This window comes from Cervus elaphus, chromosome 18, assembly GCF_910594005.1.
Source record: "Cervus elaphus chromosome 18, mCerEla1.1, whole genome shotgun sequence".
NCBI lineage: Eukaryota > Metazoa > Chordata > Mammalia > Artiodactyla > Cervidae > Cervus > Cervus elaphus.
Genome location: NC_057832.1, coordinates 39,482,465 through 39,500,305, shown reverse-complemented (window position 1 = coordinate 39,500,305; position 17,841 = coordinate 39,482,465). Strand labels below are relative to the sequence as shown.

The 17,841-nt window shown below is 37.9% G+C and overlaps 1 protein-coding gene across 1 annotated transcript in view; it reads right to left on the bottom strand.

Annotated features, from left to right (window-relative positions):
• The window catches only part of DNAH11 (dynein axonemal heavy chain 11), a 350,658-nt gene that overhangs the window by 309,495 nt on the left and 23,322 nt on the right, over positions 1-17,841 (bottom strand). The window contains exons 8-9 of the mRNA XM_043872240.1: positions 17,432-17,599; positions 3,312-3,428 (exon numbers count right to left, since the gene is read on the bottom strand). Of these exons, the coding sequence (XP_043728175.1) occupies positions 3,312-3,428; positions 17,432-17,599 (285 nt within the window). The remainder of the gene's footprint in view (positions 1-3,311; positions 3,429-17,431; positions 17,600-17,841) is intronic.

Genomic DNA, 17,841 nt, shown 5'->3' with positions numbered 1-17,841 from the left:
TGAAGAAAGAGGATGCGGTATGCATATAATGGAATACTACTCAGCCATAAACATAATGAAATAATGCCATTTGCAGCAACATGTGGTCATCATACTAAGTTAAGTCAGTTAGAGAAAAATAAATAGCACGTGATATCACTTACATGTGGAATCTAAAAAATGATACCAATGAACTTACGTCCAAAACAAAAACAGACTCACATACATAGAAAATAAAACTTAGGGTTACCAAATGGGAAAGGGTGTGGGGAGGGGTAAATTAGGAGTTTGAGATTAACATATTGACATTACTATTATATAAAAAATAGATAATCAATGACATGTTGTTTAGCACAGGAAACTATACTCAGTATCTTGTAATAATCTATAAAAGAATTTGAAAAAGAATATACGTATATATATGTGTAAAACTAAATCACTTTGCTGACCACCTATAACTAACACATTGTAAATCAACTATATTTCAATAAAAAGTACTGCAGAAAAAAAAAAAAAAGTACTGCAGAAACTACTAAATATTTAAAATCCACTTGGTTAGCTGCTGCCGAAAAAAATGCAAAGTATCAACTTTTCTTCTTACAAGCACTGTTCTGTTACATTTGGACTTTATGTTAAATTCTGAAGCAAAAACAGCCTTAAAGATTTCATAAAGAATTGGACTCTACCTACAGTAAGGAAACACATCTATTTCACAGCATTCTCTTTCAAACCCGTATTATGTAAACCACAACTGAAACAATACTAGAAGCTTCCCAGCCACATCTCATTTAGTCCACCTGACATGCTTAGTGGAACTTAACTCCAAGTGTAAAATAGGAAAGAGAGAGAAAATATTCTTTGGGGAGGTAGTTAAGCCAGAAATTAGTAGTTAAAGTCTTAACTTTTAAAGCAGTACACATTACCTTAATTTTTCAACATCACAGATAAATAAAAGTTATCTTCCAGGATGAGAATAAAGGTCATTTGAACTCCTGGTTTCCTTGTCACATCGGAACTAGGAGCTTTTTTAAGAAGACAACAGATTCTGTCCTTCATATCAATCTTGAAAGATTCAAGACTGATTCTCAATACGTGCTTCTTTCCGAAATATTCCATTAGAGGTCTGTAGGGTTTACCTTGATTTTCTTCTACTTCTTGGTTTCATTATGCAATATTTATGTTTTTCCTAAATTTGTCTCTTTTTCAGATTTTTGTAATCTGTTGCGTATGAACCACGTACACTTCGCAGTTTTCTGCTGCTGATGCTGCTAAGTCGCTTCAGTCGTGTCTGACTCTGTGCGACCCCATAGACGGCAGCCCACCAGGCTCCGCCGTCCCTGGGATTCTCCCGGCAAGAACACTGGAGTGGGTTGCCATTTCCTTCTCCATCACAATTTTCTAGTGTTCTGTTATTTCATCTAAAGACTTTTCTCAACACTTACCTTACATACTTCAGTCTCCATGTAGAGACACTGTAAATTTTAGAAAGCCTTCCATCAGCATTTTGTTTTAATTTTTATTGAGCACTAACTCTGCAGGGGCTATGTCAGAGTTTTATACTGTTGGCTTTCAGGGCCCTCCCTGCTCATGGCTTTGCTGGGTCCTGGTCTTCAGAGAAGTCTGCAGGTATTTATTCCCCAGGACGCGACAGTAACTGGGCAGAGTTCATCAACCTAGGCCTGTAGTAGAAATACTTCTCTCCCTAAATACACAACCCTGTTATTTTTCTTCTTCTGCCACAACTCTTGCTGCAGTTTATCTTCATCTGCGTGTCACTGCAGGACTGTGACAACCAATCAGCCCTCCTAATGTCACAGTTATTAAGTACCTGCTTTATATAAAGGATTGTAAAAGGTGATCTAAATATAACAAAAACTCTAAGATGATGCCCCACCCCTGGAGAGCTTATAAGGGCAGCAGCTTATGCTATATTTTTCAGTAGACAAGGTACAAATATGCTGAGAATCAAAGAAACAATACATGACAATCAAGAGATAAAACTGTTTAGAAAAATAATTGGCATGTTAAGTAGAATCTATATGAATGGCTGTGAGAAAGAGAAAAGGTAGGAGCCGCTGTAATTGAGATTTTCCTCCACATTCTTTAATGCTATGATTTCCAAAAGTCTGAAAGGAAGTCCAGTAACAGAGAAGATGATAGACTAGTGCATAGCCACTAAAAATGGCATTGTTGAAATCTGTTATTAAAGTAAAAATATTTATGATTCGCTGCTTCTTGAGAAGGCTACAGAAGGATTGCAGAGTTCAGAATATGTCATTTTTCGCAAAGAGAAATATGTATGCATATCTAGTCAAAGAAAAGGACTGGCAGTATTAAAAACCACAGTAACTTCTGAGAGAGGGCATGACGGGTGGTGTTATTTTATAACAACAGGCTATATATTTCAGCCAGCACATCTCAGTTTCATGCAAGGGCTCATAAGAGAGCACTCTAGGCCTTGTGACTTCCCTGTGTTAAAACAGTTGACAGTGTTAGAAGACACAAGAGCCTAACCACCATCTGACCAATTTATTTGAATTTCAAGACCAAAATCAAGCAATTATCTCTGAGAAAGTCTGGGTCTGTTATTTTGTTTTGCACTGCAATCTTCAATGAACTGTGTCCACAATTCTCTAGCTGTGTTTCGGCCAACACAGAGTCCTCATTCCACTTTGGGGACATCATCTAAGTTTACACTCAAGATTCTCTTCTTTGACAAGCAAGTTCTACCATTCATACACTATACTGTATTTCATCAGTTCTATGATAAACATTCTTTCATGTTTTAACACCTTTGAAACTAGATTATGTTATATAATCAACAGCGTCCTAATCTTTTGGCAGTGTTCCCCTTTGTTGATAAACAATGGCATGTCTGGTAACTGGTGTCTTATGCTTAATGAAAAACAGTGCGTAAACTGTTATTTATTTCAGTCAGATCAATAAAGTGGGCAGGCGAACCCAACCTATATAAACAATGGTAAAGAAAAGAAATTCTTGAATTAGCTGGTATATTTCACTTTTCACTGTGGCTTAATTTTGAATCAGTACCTCACAGGTCTTCCCAAATTTGCTCTAAAGGTAATGAAAGAACAATGAATTCAAGCAAAGATCAATAGTCAAATGTCCTAAAACTGAACTTGTCCAAGGTAAATGTCATCATTCATTAGTGTGTTATTCAAAGTTTATAATTCAGTGAGCTGAATATGAAAAGAATGTGACTAGTTAATAGTTTACCTGAATCAGAAAAGAATGTATTCCCTCTTTTCATCTAATAGTCTTACATTATTCATTAGTAAAACTTTTTTTTTAATAACTTCTTCAGAACTAACCTTAAACGCAGCTTCCAGACCACTGCAGTTGAAGAAAGCTTCACAAAGAATTGTCCCAAGCCTTCTGTCAAAATCCAGAATTTTGGACTTAAACTCAGCATAATCACTTTCAAACTCCTATAAAATTCAAAATAAAATATTAGTTTTCAGGAAAGAATCCAACAGTGAAAATATCAATCACAAAAGTGTGACACCTCTCTCTTTTTCTCTCTGAATGGATTTATTCTTCATAGCAGGATTCTAGGAAAGAAACAGCTGTATCTGACTAAGTGTTCAGTGACAGCCTTACAGAGCCGTGAACATCTAGCACTGTCAGCTCACCTTTCCACAATGCCTTCCACTGGCTCAGACCCCAACATCAGAACTTTGGCCTATTGATCCACCCTTCTCCATGCTATTTTGATTATAAATTTAAAAAGCAAAGCTTTATAGAAAAGAAAAAGGAAAAAAAAATCTTGCCTCATTATAAATTTAGTACATCTAGAGTTTAAAAATAAAGCTTTTGTTATTTTATGGAGCAGAAACCCTGCCAGGAAACACTATTTCTTCAAGTGGGAACTAAAAAGCACAGGTCTGTCTGTGAGAAAGATCACTGGAGACACAGACGCAATGCAACACTCTTCCCATTCCCCCAGTTTCCTACTAACATGTGGCTAACAACCCCCAGTTTCCTCTTAATACATAAACACCCACTCTCATAATTACAAAGAACAAAACAAAGACTAAATAACCATCATCTGCATAGCATTCCAACTCAGTCTTCAGTGAAGCCCCAGAAATTCAGAAACACTTTGGGCTTCCTAATCAAGCCACCGCAGAAGGGTACACCACACACTTAACAGACGCCCTTTGTTACCTCCATAAACTGAGCCTTTTCTATTAATAATACTAACAGGAATAATAACAATGACGGCAGCTAACATTTATTCAGTTCTATTTTAAATGTTTTACATTATTAGCTCAATTCTAATAATATATAATGTAGGTAATATTTTTCTCATTTTATGGGCAACTAAATAAACTCTGAGAAGTTTATGTCCACAGTCATACCACTAGTTAACAGCAGAGCCAGAATTTAAAACCAGGCAACCTGGCTCCAGAGCCCACACTCCAACCTTGATTTTGGATCTTTCTATGAAGAAATGCACCTTATGCTAAATTTAATACACACTAGAAAATGTGTATTTCTAGCGTAACAGCACAGTTCTAGAGCACTGTGTATCATAAACAGCAATGTCACATTGAGCATCAAGAGGAAGTCTACACTTTTGAATTAAGGCCAAACAGTCTTTTCATTCAAGGATCACTGACTTTTAAAAGTAAATACAAATGCCCAACAAGTTGTAACAAGCCTACCTTGCCTCTCTTCTCAGTGTGGCAACAAGGAACATACAACTTAGGATCTTCAAACATTATTTGAACAATTAGCAAATAATCAGTATCTAAGTTCAGTTCAGTTGCTCAGTTGTGTCTGACTCTTTGCAACCCCATGGACTGCAGCAGGCCAGGATTCCCTGTCCATCACCAATTCCCAGAGCTTGCTCAAACTCATGCCCATCAAGTTGGTGATGCCATCCAACCATCAGGGAAGGAACAAATACTTCTTTCCCATAACGGATCTCTCTCCCAACCTCTCCTGTCAGCTCAGCCTGAATTCAGAATTGCTGAACGGACTTCTCCCCTAGGAAATCCCCCAAATAACTAAAATTTATTATATACAAAGGCTTCCCTGGTGGCTCAGATGGCAAAGAATCTGTCTGCAATGAAGGAAACCAGGATTCGATCCCTGGATCGGACAGATCTCCTGGAGGAGGAGATGGCAACCCACTTCAGTATTCTTGCCTAGAAAATCCTAGAGGAGCCTGGCGGGCTACAGTCCATGGGGTTGCCAAACGGGAACTCATCCTCTCTATAAAGCCACTCCTCATTCTAAAACCCTAACAAAAACTCTGGCAATCTCTTTGACTTCTTCCTCTCTTGCTCAAGTGTTATCTCTCTTTTCTTCTATGTATTCTCCATCATCCAGGCATCACCCTCATCTGGATCACCATTACCACTTAGCTAGACTTCTGTTGGCCATATCTGAACAACTCTCTTTACCTTTAATTTCATCTCTCCCATCATTCTCTAAACTGCAATCTAAATAAGCTTTCTAAAATAGAAATCATACGTCAATCTCGTACTAATAATTCTCCATGTCTCAGTATGGAATACTTAACTTTTAGGGTGAAGTCTCACAGTCTTAGCCTCATCTACAATGTCCTTTGAGATGTGAACCCTACTTACTCCTCCTGACTATTCCAGTGTCTCTCCCGCTTCACACTCTCGGATCTAGCCAGGCCTGCCTTGTCACACTGATGCTCTGTGTATAACACAATTTTCTCTAATCACTTTCTTTTCACCTACTCCTCACCTGCTCCATTTCTATTTATTTTTTCAGTTCCATTTATCTTTCAGGCATTGTCTCAGATTCCCTTTCACCTCCCCTGGAAAGGGGCCCTTCACAAATGCTTCCATGGCACACAGCACTTTCCATTCCCTAGCACTGAGTACACTGTCTCACTGACTACCTGGATTCTCCCGCTGGATTTGAATTTATGAGGATGGTAACCAGGTTTCTTCTCACAGTGACAGTACCAATATTTAACATTCCCAGCGCATAGCTGTTTCTCAATACTTATTAGAGAATAAACAATATACTGGTGCTACTCAAAACCATTGTTTCCATATTCTAGAAGCTCCAAAATTGCCCTTATTAGTAACATGAGAAATTTTGACGCTTTAGCTAGAGAAAGGTCATGGACTGGAATGGGTGAATTTAACTCAGATGACCATTATATCTACTACTGTGGGCAGGAGTCCCTTAGAAGAAATGGAGTAGCCATCATGGTCAACAAAAGAGTCCAAAATGCAGTACTTGGATGCAATCTAAAAAATGAGAGAATGACCTCTGTTCGTTTCCAAGGCAAACCATTCAATATCACGGTAATCGAAGCCTATGCCCCAACCAGTAATGCTGAAGAAGCTGAAGTTGAACAGTTCTATAAAGACCTACAAGACCTTTTAGAACCAACAGCCAATAAAGATGTCCTTTTCATTATAGGGGACTAGAACGCAAAAGTAGGAAGTCAAGAAACACCTGGAGTAACAGGCAAATTTGGCCTTGGAGTACGGAATGAAAAAGGGCAAAGGCTAATAGAGTTTTGCAAAGAGAACACAATGGTCATAGCAAACAGCCTCTTCCAACAACACAAGAAAAGACTCTACACATGGACATCACCAGATGGCCAACATTGAAATCAGACTGATTATATTCTTTGCAGCCAAAGATGGAGAACCTCTATACAGTCAGCAAAAACAAGACCAGGAGCTGACTGTGGCTCAGATCATGAACTCCTTATTGTCAAATTCAGACTTATATTGAAGAAAGTAGGGAAAACCACTAGACCATTCAGGTATGACCTATATCAAATCCCTTATGACTATACAGTGGAAGTGAGAAATAGATTTAAGGGACTAGATCTGATAGACAGAGAGCCTGATGAACTATGGACGGAGGTTCGTGACATTGTACAGGAGACAGGGATCAAGATCATCCCCATGGAAAAGAAATGCAAAAAGGCAAAATGGTTGTCTGAGGAGGCCTTACAAATAGCTGTGAAAAGAAGAGAAGCCAAAAGCAAAGGAGAAAAGGAAAGATATTCCCATTTGAATGCAGAGTTCCAAAGAATAGCAAGGAGAGATAAGAAAGCCTTCCTCAGCGATCAATGCAAAGAAATACAGGAAAACAACAGAATGGGAAAGACTAGAGATGTCTTCAAGAAAATTAGAGTTACCAAGGGAACATTTCAGGCAAAGATGGGTTCAATAAAGGACAGAAATGGTATGGACCTAACAGAAGCAGAAGATATTAAGCAGAGGTGGCAAGAATACACTGAAGAACTATACAAAAAAGATCTTCACGACCCAGAAAATCATGATGGTGTGATCACTCACCTAGAACCCAACATCCTGGAATGTGAAGTCAAGTGGGCCTTAGAAAGCATCACTACGAACAAAGCTAGTGGAGGTGATGGAATTCCAGTTGAGCTATTTCAAATCCTGAAAGATGATGCTGTGAAGGTGCTGCACTCAATATGCCAGCAAATTTGGAAAACTCAACAGTGGCCACAGGACTGGAAAAGGTCAGTTTTCATTCCAGTCCCTAAGAAAGGCAATGCCAAAGAATGCTCAAACTACCTCACAGTTGCACTCATCTCACACGCTAGTAAAGTAATGCTCAAAATTCTCCAAGCCAGGCTTCAGCAATACATGAACCATGAACTTCCAGACGTTCAAGCTGGTTTTAGAAAAGGCAGAGGAACCAGAGATCAAATTGCCAACATCTGCTGGATCATTGAAAAAGCAAGAGAGTTCCAGAAAAACATCTATTTCTGCTTTATTGACTATGCCAAAGCCTTTGACTGTGTGGATCACCACAACACTGTGGAAGATTCTAAAAGAGATGGAGATACCAGACCACCTGACCTGCCTCTTGAGAAACCTGTATGCAGGTCAGGAAGCAACAGTTAGAACTGGACATGGAACAACAGACTGGTTCCAAATAGGAAAAGGAGTACGTCAAGGCTGTATATTGTCACCCTGCTTATTTAACTTATATGCAGAGTACATCATGAGAAATACTGGGCTGGAGGAAGCACAAGCTGGAATCAAGATTGCTGGGAGAAATGTCAATAACCTCAGATATGCAGATGACACCACCCTTATGGCAGAAAGTGAAGAGGAACTAAAGAGCCTCTTGATGAAAGTCAAAGAGGAGAGTGAAAAAGTTGGCTTAAAGCTCAACATTCAGAAAACTAAGATCATGGCATCTGGTCCCATCACTTCATGGCAAATAGATGGGGAAGCAGTGGAAGCAGTGTCAGACTTTATTTTTTTGGGCTCCAAAAATCACTGCAGATGGTGATTGCAGCCATGAAATTAAAAGACACCTACTCCTTGGAAGGAAAGTTATGACCAACCTAGATAGCATATTAAAAAGCAGAGACATTACTTTGCCAACAAAGGTCCATCTAGTCAAGGCTATGGTTTTTCCAGTGGTCATGTATGGATGCGAGAGTTGGAGTGTGAAGAAAGCTGAGCGTCGAAAAATTGATGCTTTTGAACTGTGGTGTTGGAGAAGTCTCTTGAGAGTCCCTTGAACTGCAAGGAGATCCAACAAGTCCATCCTAAAGGAGATCAGTCCTGGGTGTTCATTGGAAGGACTGATGCTAAAGCTGAAACTCCAGTACTTTGGCCACCTGATGCTAAGAGGTGACTCATTGGAAAAGACCCTGATGCTGGGAGGGATTGGGGGCAGAAGGAGAAGGGGACGACAGAGGATGAGATGGCTGGATGGCATCACCGACTAGATGGACATGAGTTTGAGTAAGGTCCAGGAGTTGGTGATGGACAGGGAGACCTGGCGTGCTGCAATTCATGGGGTCGCAAAGAGTCAGACACGACTGAGCGACTGAACTGAATTTAGCTTTTAATAGGCAATCAAGTTGCTGTGTGTAGAATAGATGCGATGGAGCCAAGACAGGGCCTGAAGGAGTAGTTTAGGAGCAAAGGCAATAACCTGGGTCAGAGATGAAATCTGTATATATTTTCAGGGTGATATATTCTCAGGGTTTATATGACAGAACCTGATGTTTATCATGAGAAAAGAGTAAGATCATGGATGACTCCTATATTTTGTACTAAGCAGTACACTATATGGAGTATTTTTGAGTTGAACAATACAGGAAGAATAGGCTTGGGGAGAGGTAAAGCACGCTGGTGATGTCTATTAAATATACAAGTGGAGATGTTGAGTAGGCAGCCAAATATACGCTTTGTTTTTGGGATATAAGGAGGTCCTTTCCATTATGTCTGATGTCCTTGAGGCTTTTGGTAGACGTTCTTTATCAATTTGAGGAAGGTCCTGCTACTCCTATTTCTGAGAATTTTTTTTCCCATCATGAATGGATGTTGAATATGGTCAAAAACCTAATGCATCAAAGTTTTTAAATTGATAAACTATCACAAAGGAGGCAAGAATATACCATGGAGAAAAGACAGTCTTTTCAACACGTGGTGCTAGGAAAATTGGACAGTTACATGTAAAAGAATGCAATCAGAACACTCCCTAACACCACACACAAGAAGAAACTCAAAATGGATTAAAGAACTAAATGTAAAGCCAGAAACTATAAAATTCTTGGTGGAAAATACAGGCAGAACATTCTCTGACATAAACCTATATCTCTATCTTTTTGGATCTACCTCAGAGAGTCATGAAAATAAAAACAAAAATAAATAAATGGGACCTAATTAAACTTAAAAACTTGTGCAGAGCAGAGGAAGCCATAAACAAAATGAAAAGACAACCCAAAGAATAGGGCAGACGATCTAATAGACATTTCTTCAGGGAAGGCAGACAGATGGTCAAAAAACAGATGAAAAGATGCTCAATATCACTAATTATCAGAGAAATGCAAATCAAAACTGTAATGAGGTATGACCTCACACCTGTCAAAATGTCCATCATCAAAAAATCTACAATAAATGTTGGAAAGGGTGTGAAGAAAAGGACACCCTCTTATACTGTAGGTATGAATATAAATTCGTACAACCATTATGGAGAACTGTATGGAGAATCCTTAAAAAACTAAAACTAAAACCCACAGTTACGCCCACTCCTGGGCATATACCTGGAGAAAATCATAATTTGAAAAGATACATGCCCACCTATACATGCAGTACTCTAATAGCCAAGACATGGGAGCAACCTAAATGTCCATTGACAGAGGGATGGATAAAAAGATGTGGTACATATATATACAGTGGAATATTACTCAGCCATAAACAATGAACTAGTGCCATTTACAGCAATATGGATGGACCTGGATATCAGCATACTAAGTGAAGTCAGACAGAGAAAGCCAAAAATCATATTCTATCACTTATGAGTGGAATCTAACTGTTGAAATGATACAAAACGGGGACCTCCCTGGGAGTCCAGTGGTGAGGACTCCATGTCTCCACTGCAGGGACACAAATTTGATCCCTGGTCGAGATCCGGCATATTGTGTATGTGCTTAGCCGCTCAGTCATGTCCGACTTTTGCGACCCCATGGACTGTAGCCCGCCAGGCTTCTCTGTCCTTGGGGATTCTCCAAGCAAGAACACTAGAGTGGATTGCCATGCCCTCCTCCAAGGGATCTTCCCAACCCAGGAATTGAACCAGGTCTCCTGCATTGCAGGTGGATTCTTTACCAGCTGATCTACCAGGAAAGACCTCGTGTGCAGCACAGCCAAAAAAAAAGATACAAATGAACTTATTTACAAATCAAAAACAGACTCAGAGATCTCAAAATCTAACTTGTGGTTACCAAAGGGGAAACATGAGGGGAAGTGATAAATTAGGAGATTGGGATTGACATATACACACGACTGACTATATATAAAATAGATAATAGGGACCTACTGTATAGCAGAGGGAACTCTACTCAATATTCTGTAATAACCTATATGGGAAAAGAATCTGAAATTATACACACACACACACACACATTATACACACTTTATCATCACTGACCATCATCTGAGCCTTAATGAGTCACAGCAATAATATCAAAGATCACAGATCACCATAACAAATATAGTAATAACAAAGAAATTTGAGATATTGTGAAAATTTCCAAAATGTGACCAACACAAAGCAAGCAGGTGCTACTGCAAAAATGATACTGATCAGTGCAGGGTTGCAATGACCTTCAATCTGTAAAAAAAAAAAACCAAAAAACAAAAAAACCCCCACAGTATCTGGCAAGCACAAATGAAAAAATGAGGTGTGCCTGTAATTCTTCAATATTTGGTAGAATTCTCTAGTGAAACACCCCAGGCATCAATATTTTCTTTGGGGGAAGTTTTTAAACACAAATCCAATTTTTCTCACTCTCACAAGAAAAAACAATTTTAAGTATATGTAATGACAGATGTTAAGTAAACTTACTGTGATAATCATTTCACAACATACACATGTACCAAATTATGTCGTACACCTAAAACTAATAACATGTCAATTATATCTTAATTTTCAATATTTCATATTGGGTGAGTTGTGGTAATTCGAATTTTTTGAGGAATTGCTTCATTTAATCAAAGTTATCAAATTTATGTCTAGAGGTTGTTCTTTTGCTTGTTTTTTGGTATTACCCATTATTCTTTTGACATCTGCAGGACATGTAATGGTAGCTCTTTTTTACTCCTGACATTAGTAATTTTTCTCTTTTCTTTGTAGTCTTACTAGAGTTTTGTCTTTTCAAAGAACTAACTCTTAGTTTCATTGACTTTATTATTTGTTTTCAATGTCATTGATTTCTGCTCTTCCCTTCTGATTTTTCCCTTCTTCATTATTTGTATCTATTTGTTCTCATTTTTTTCTAGGTTCTTAGGGTAGAAACATTACTGATTTGATATTTTCCTCTTTTGTAATGTATGCATTTAGTGCTATAAATTTCTCTCATAACTGCTTTAGCTGTTCCTACAAATTTTGAAATACTGCATTTTCATTTCATTCATTTTCATTCAGTCCTCTATGTTTTATTTCCCTTGAGACTACTACTTTGATTCACGGCATACTTAGAAATGTGATCTTTAGCTTTTAAGTCTTTAGAGCTTTTCCTGTCAGGTCTCTATTATTGATTTCTAGTTTGATTCCATTGTCATCTAAGAACATACTCTGTATGATTTCATTCCTCCCACAAGCAGCGAGTCAAATAAGAAATCACCTGGGAAATTAAGAATACCTTGACACAAATGGGGGAAAAAAGAGCCCAACAAAGTCAAACTTAAGGAATATACCAGAAACAGTATTAAGGGAAAAATTATCACTATAAACATATACATTAAAAAGGGAGGATCTTAACTGAATAACCTAACTTTACAAGTCACATGAATTGAAAAAGAACAAACTAATACCAAAGCTAGCAGAGGAAAGGGGAAAAAAATCAAGATTAAAGTGGAGATAAATGAAGTCAATAACAGAAAAACAGAGAAAAATCAACAAAACCAAAAAGTTTATTCTTTGGAAAAAAAATGAAATTGACATTTAGACAGACTGACTAAAGAAAAAAGAGGGAAACTAAAACTACTAAAATGAAATCTGAGTAATTACTACCAATTTTACAGAAGTAAAAAGAATCATAAAAATGTTTTATGAACAACTGTATAACAAATTATATAACAGATGAAAAGGACAAATACAGAAATACATAACCTACTATGACTGAATAATGAAGTAACAGAAAAACTAAATAGGCCTATAACTAGTACAGTGACTAGTCATCAAAAAACTTCCAAAAATAACAAAAAAAGCCTAGGACCAGATAGCTTTCTGGTAAACACCACCAAACACTTAAAAAAGTATTGACACCAATCCTACTCAAAAATCCTCTTCTGAAAAAGTGAAGAGGGAACACTTCCTAACTCATCTTATAAAGCATTGTCCTGATTCCAAAGCCAAATAAAGACATGACAAGAATATTACAGACAGGTATCCCTTATAGATAATGATATAAACACTCTCAACAAAAGCTAGCAAATAGAACCCAGCAGCATATCAAAAGGATCACACACCATGACCAAGTGGATTTCTTTGCAGAATGCAAAGATGGCAAATGAAATCAATAACAGACCATGTTAACGGAATGAAGCAAAAAGACCCCATGACCATCTCAATTGATGCAGAAAAAAATGACAAAATTCAACACCCTTTAATGATAAAAACACTCAAACTAGAAATGCTACAGGTCATCAACATGATAAAGGCCATCTATGAAGATCCCACAGTTAATACCACACTCGATGGTGAAAGGCAAAGTGGTCCCGATAGGATCACAAGCGTGACAAGGATGTTTACTTCCACCACTTCTATTCAACAAAGCATAGGAAGCACTAGCTAGAGCAATTAGGTGAGAAAAATAAGTAAAAAGTAATCAAACTGGAAAGGGATAAGTAAAATTGTCTCTGTTAATAGATGACATGATTTGACACACAGAAAACTCTGAAGATTCTGCACCAACGATAAAAAATGCAGCAAAGATGCAGGGTGCAAAATCAACATGCAAAAATCAGTTGTACTTCTATTCATTAGTTATGAATAACCAAGCTGTTCATATACCTTACAGGATATAAAAAAGATAACTCAATATTTACCAAATACCTAAATGTAAATGCTAAAAGTATAAAACTCTTAGGAGAAAATATTGGAGAAAATCTTTAGGACGCTGGATTTGGTAATCATTTCTTAGATGTGACACCGAAAGCACAGACAACAAAAGAAAAAATTTGACTTCATCAAAATTAAGAAATTTTGTGCATGAAAGGACAGTATCATGGGTATCAGTATCCAATAACCCATCGAATGGAAGAAAGCATTTTCAAATCATACACGGGATAAGGGATTAATGCCCAGTATTCTTTGAATTCTTTTTTTTTGGGGGGGCTCTAAAACTCCAATTTTTTTATATCTTCTATTTCTTTGGTGAAAATTTCTATTTCTTCACTGAGGTTATTTTTTATTTGTTTCATTATGTTGATAATTGCTTACTGAAGCATTTTTAGCACGGCTCTATAAAACCTTGTCAGATGATTCTAACATGTCTTAGCTTGATGCTGGCATCTATTAGTTTTCTCTTTTTGCTCAGTTGAGATATTCCTGGTTCTTAGTATAATAAGAAATTTGTTATTGTGGGGAGCTCCTATTATGGCTGAGTATACCAGCAGGCAAGACATGAAATTCCTGTAGATGACTAAGAAGAAATTTATGCAACTAAAATTTTTAAACACTACATACTGTAATAGCAAAGAATAAAGAGTTAAGGAGACTAGAACAGATCTGAGAACTAATTGTAGAAACTGGAACACAAGCTAGTATAGATTAATAACCACTTTCAAAGTGACTTTTAGATCCTAGAGTAATGATGGGTTAGGTATCTGGATCAACCTTCCTACTACAAACTAGCAGGGAGAAGGAACATAGCCACAGCATCTTGGGTCACTCCACCTCAGGGTACAGGTCCTCAGCCTGAATTCCCCAAACTGCCCCAGATGAACTTACTGACTTCTTTTCTATGAGGATGCAAGGAGGGAGACAAACACTAAAGGACAAATATGGCACAGCAAAAAATGCTAAACATAGCAAAAACTCTCTCTAGGCTGAGAGTTCCGAGTTGGAACTTCTGTTTCACTCCCTGAGAACTATGTAATCTCAGGTAATTTACTTGCCCTCATCTGCCTGTGTGGTTACTCTCAGGGTTACAGTGAGAATTAAGCAGGAATGTGTATAAAAGTTTGGCACGATGTCTGGCATCCAACATTTGTTCAGTAAATATTAACAAACTCCGAATAACTGACTCTAGTGGAGCCAAGGGTTTACTTTCAAGAATATGCACCAACCTTGTGTAGCTATCTGGGGAATTTTATTTAATCAAGCCACATTTCAGAATGTTGGTTGAACCTAACCGTTGAACCTAAAGTCACGGGCCCATCAGTTAAACACAAACAGTTAAGAAAGCAATCCTCTTGTCAAGTTCAACTTAATATAGTATCACTGTGTATACTCCCTAACATCAAACTTGCTAAGAGACTACAACTTAATGATTTCCACCACTAAAAAGAAATGATAATTATGCAACATGATGAGGTGTTAATTATGACTACAATGGTTTTTAAGATCTATAAATGCTTCAAATTAGCATGTTATATACCTTAAACATCTACAATGTTTCATGTTTCAACTAATTAATTAATTAAGAAAGCAAGTCTCTCCCCATAATTGCCTAGATCTCAAACAGTCCCATAGGAAGCAATCAAAGCAAATACCTAAAGTGACCTTTATATTCAGTATTAATAATTCAGAAACCCAAGGACATGTTAATGGACACACCTGAGCACCCCCTCTTCTGTAAACCGACCACAGTGGCAGAACTTCTGATACATAAAGGCTCAGAGCCTCACTGATAGGCTTGAGATTAATGAAGAGAGAGAAATAAGTAACAGCATTTCTGAAAAGAAACTACCAGCCACTGTTTCTTTAATTTCCTGGAACATATGTCAGCCATCTCTACACCAAAGGGCAGGAAGCGGACAGGACACACAGGACCGCCGCATGCGCACTGCTGGATGGGGTCAGGGGACACGGAGCAGTGTGTGCAGTGGGAGAGCAAGGGCATGGGGGCTGGGTGTGTGTCACAAGAAAACACCACCATGAATATGAGAGTTTGGAGGCAGTTTGTTGGCCGAAGTATTGTCTCCTAAAAATTACCAACTGATTTCATCATGAAATTTCACTGACTTCCCTGGTGGCTCAGGCAGTAAAGCTTCTGCCTACAATGCGGGAGACCCGGGTTCGATCCCTGGGTCGGGAAGATCTCCTGGAGAAGGAAACAGCACCCCATTCCAGTACTCTTGCCTGGAAAATCCCATGGACAGAGGAGCCTGGTAGGCTGCAGTCCATGGGGTCGGGCCAAAAGTCGGATATGACTGAGGGACTTCACTTCATCATCAAAATCAGAACACAATGAACTCAGCTCTTCAACAAATGAACAGCTTAGTCAAGCCAAAATAATCATTGCAATATTCTAAGGCAACACTGATAACCAAGGCACATTAAAGAAAAAGAAAGGGCATCTTTGACATAAGCACACCAATTAATTGAACTTTTAGTTAATTCACATTTTGATTTCACGGAATAACCAAAGTCAAGATAATCAGACCGGAAGTTGAAAGGGAACTTCAAGGGAAGGCTATAGATGTCTCCAACCTTTGGAGATCAGAGGTAAGCCTTGCCCTTTTCAATTACAAAATAAACAGGGCTTCAAAATACTAAATACAAATACCAGGCAGATATATATATCTGAAATATCTATATATATATAATATGTATCTGTATATATATATTAATGGCATGCTGAAAACCTACCAGGATTTGTAATTGTGAGTAAATCAAGACCCTCCTGCAACTGGCAGGCACCTGAGGGTCTGCACACTGTGGGTCTCACACTCCACTGCTCAGTTGCTCAGAAGAGCTAAACCAAGCCCCTCCAAGAGTCCCATTCTGTCCACATTCCCTGAGTGCCTGCCACGTGCCAGGCATTTTAGCAGGCTCTGGGGAAGAGCTCAGGCTATTCATCGCCACAGATCTGGGTTTCTCTTACTTTTCCACAAATTAGCAGCACACACAACAGCTGTATCATTCTTACTATTGACTCCACTTCCCAAAAGCTATCAACAGTTCAGAGGGATTCACTTTGCAGACCATGTCCTTACAAAGCTAACACACTGTACTTGTACATTTCAGAGAGTCAATTATTTGACCAAATATAAACATAATAGTGAATAAATTCACATTCCACAAAAAACAATGAGGGTGAGAGCTAATCATTACTTTTTGTTTTTGGTACCTGGGCTTCACTGTCATGGCAAAACACTAAAATGAAGCTATTTTTATCCCAGAGCTGCAGGGACATTCACAGGGAACTCCTGGCCCCTAATCTGCTGGCAGTAACAGAAAACAGAAGCAGCTTAAACCTGAAAAGCTTCCCTCTTTTCCCTGAGATTAATAATATGAAATTAACAATTATCTCTTAAGAATAACAAAAAAGAGACTACATAATGTTAATAATATATGCAACAAATGAGATGAAACTAAATATTCAAGTAAATGAAAAATATACTTAATGGTTCAAGAAAAGGCTAAAATAAAACATGGAAGTTACACAGACACCAGATAATCAAATCAAGATGAGTTAATATGGTAAGTTTTCAATACACATCAACAAGAAACAAATCCAGACAGAGGTCCACTGTTGCATTATTAGAAATAGTTTAAAATATTCCCAACTGAAAATGCAAAGGACTAAGTCTAGTCCCTGATCTATCATGAAATAGATGAGAGAATCCATGCAAGCCATTTCGCCTCTTTCATCCGAGAGAGGCTGGACTGGAGAGAACGTATTACCACTGTGACCTACTGTCCTTCCCAGCTTTAAAGTAAGATTCTATGAAATGAAAACAAAAAGATACAACATTACCATGTTATTGTAATCAGATGGGTCATACGTGCTCTGTTTAAAAATATTCCACTGTTTCATAAATTCTTCACTCATCTCACAGATCTGTCCATTTAAAATTGCTCCCCTGGTACCGCCAAATTCAAGTCTTTCCAGCTTTTCAAATTCCAATATGGTGACAAATATATCCTTTGAAAAAACACAGTAAAGATCTTTCCACCCTCTTGAGTAGGAAAAGAACATTTTAAAGATTCAAAGAAAGAAATTTCCCAGCATCCAAAATTGGTGTCAATAAGACATTTACATGATAGAAAATAAATCAAAGTAACTGCCTACTTTTAAAATTACACTCCCATTTTCACATGGACTGAAAATTATTGAGCAGTATAGGTGACATCTAATTTAACCTCAGCAAGACATTTAACTCTCTC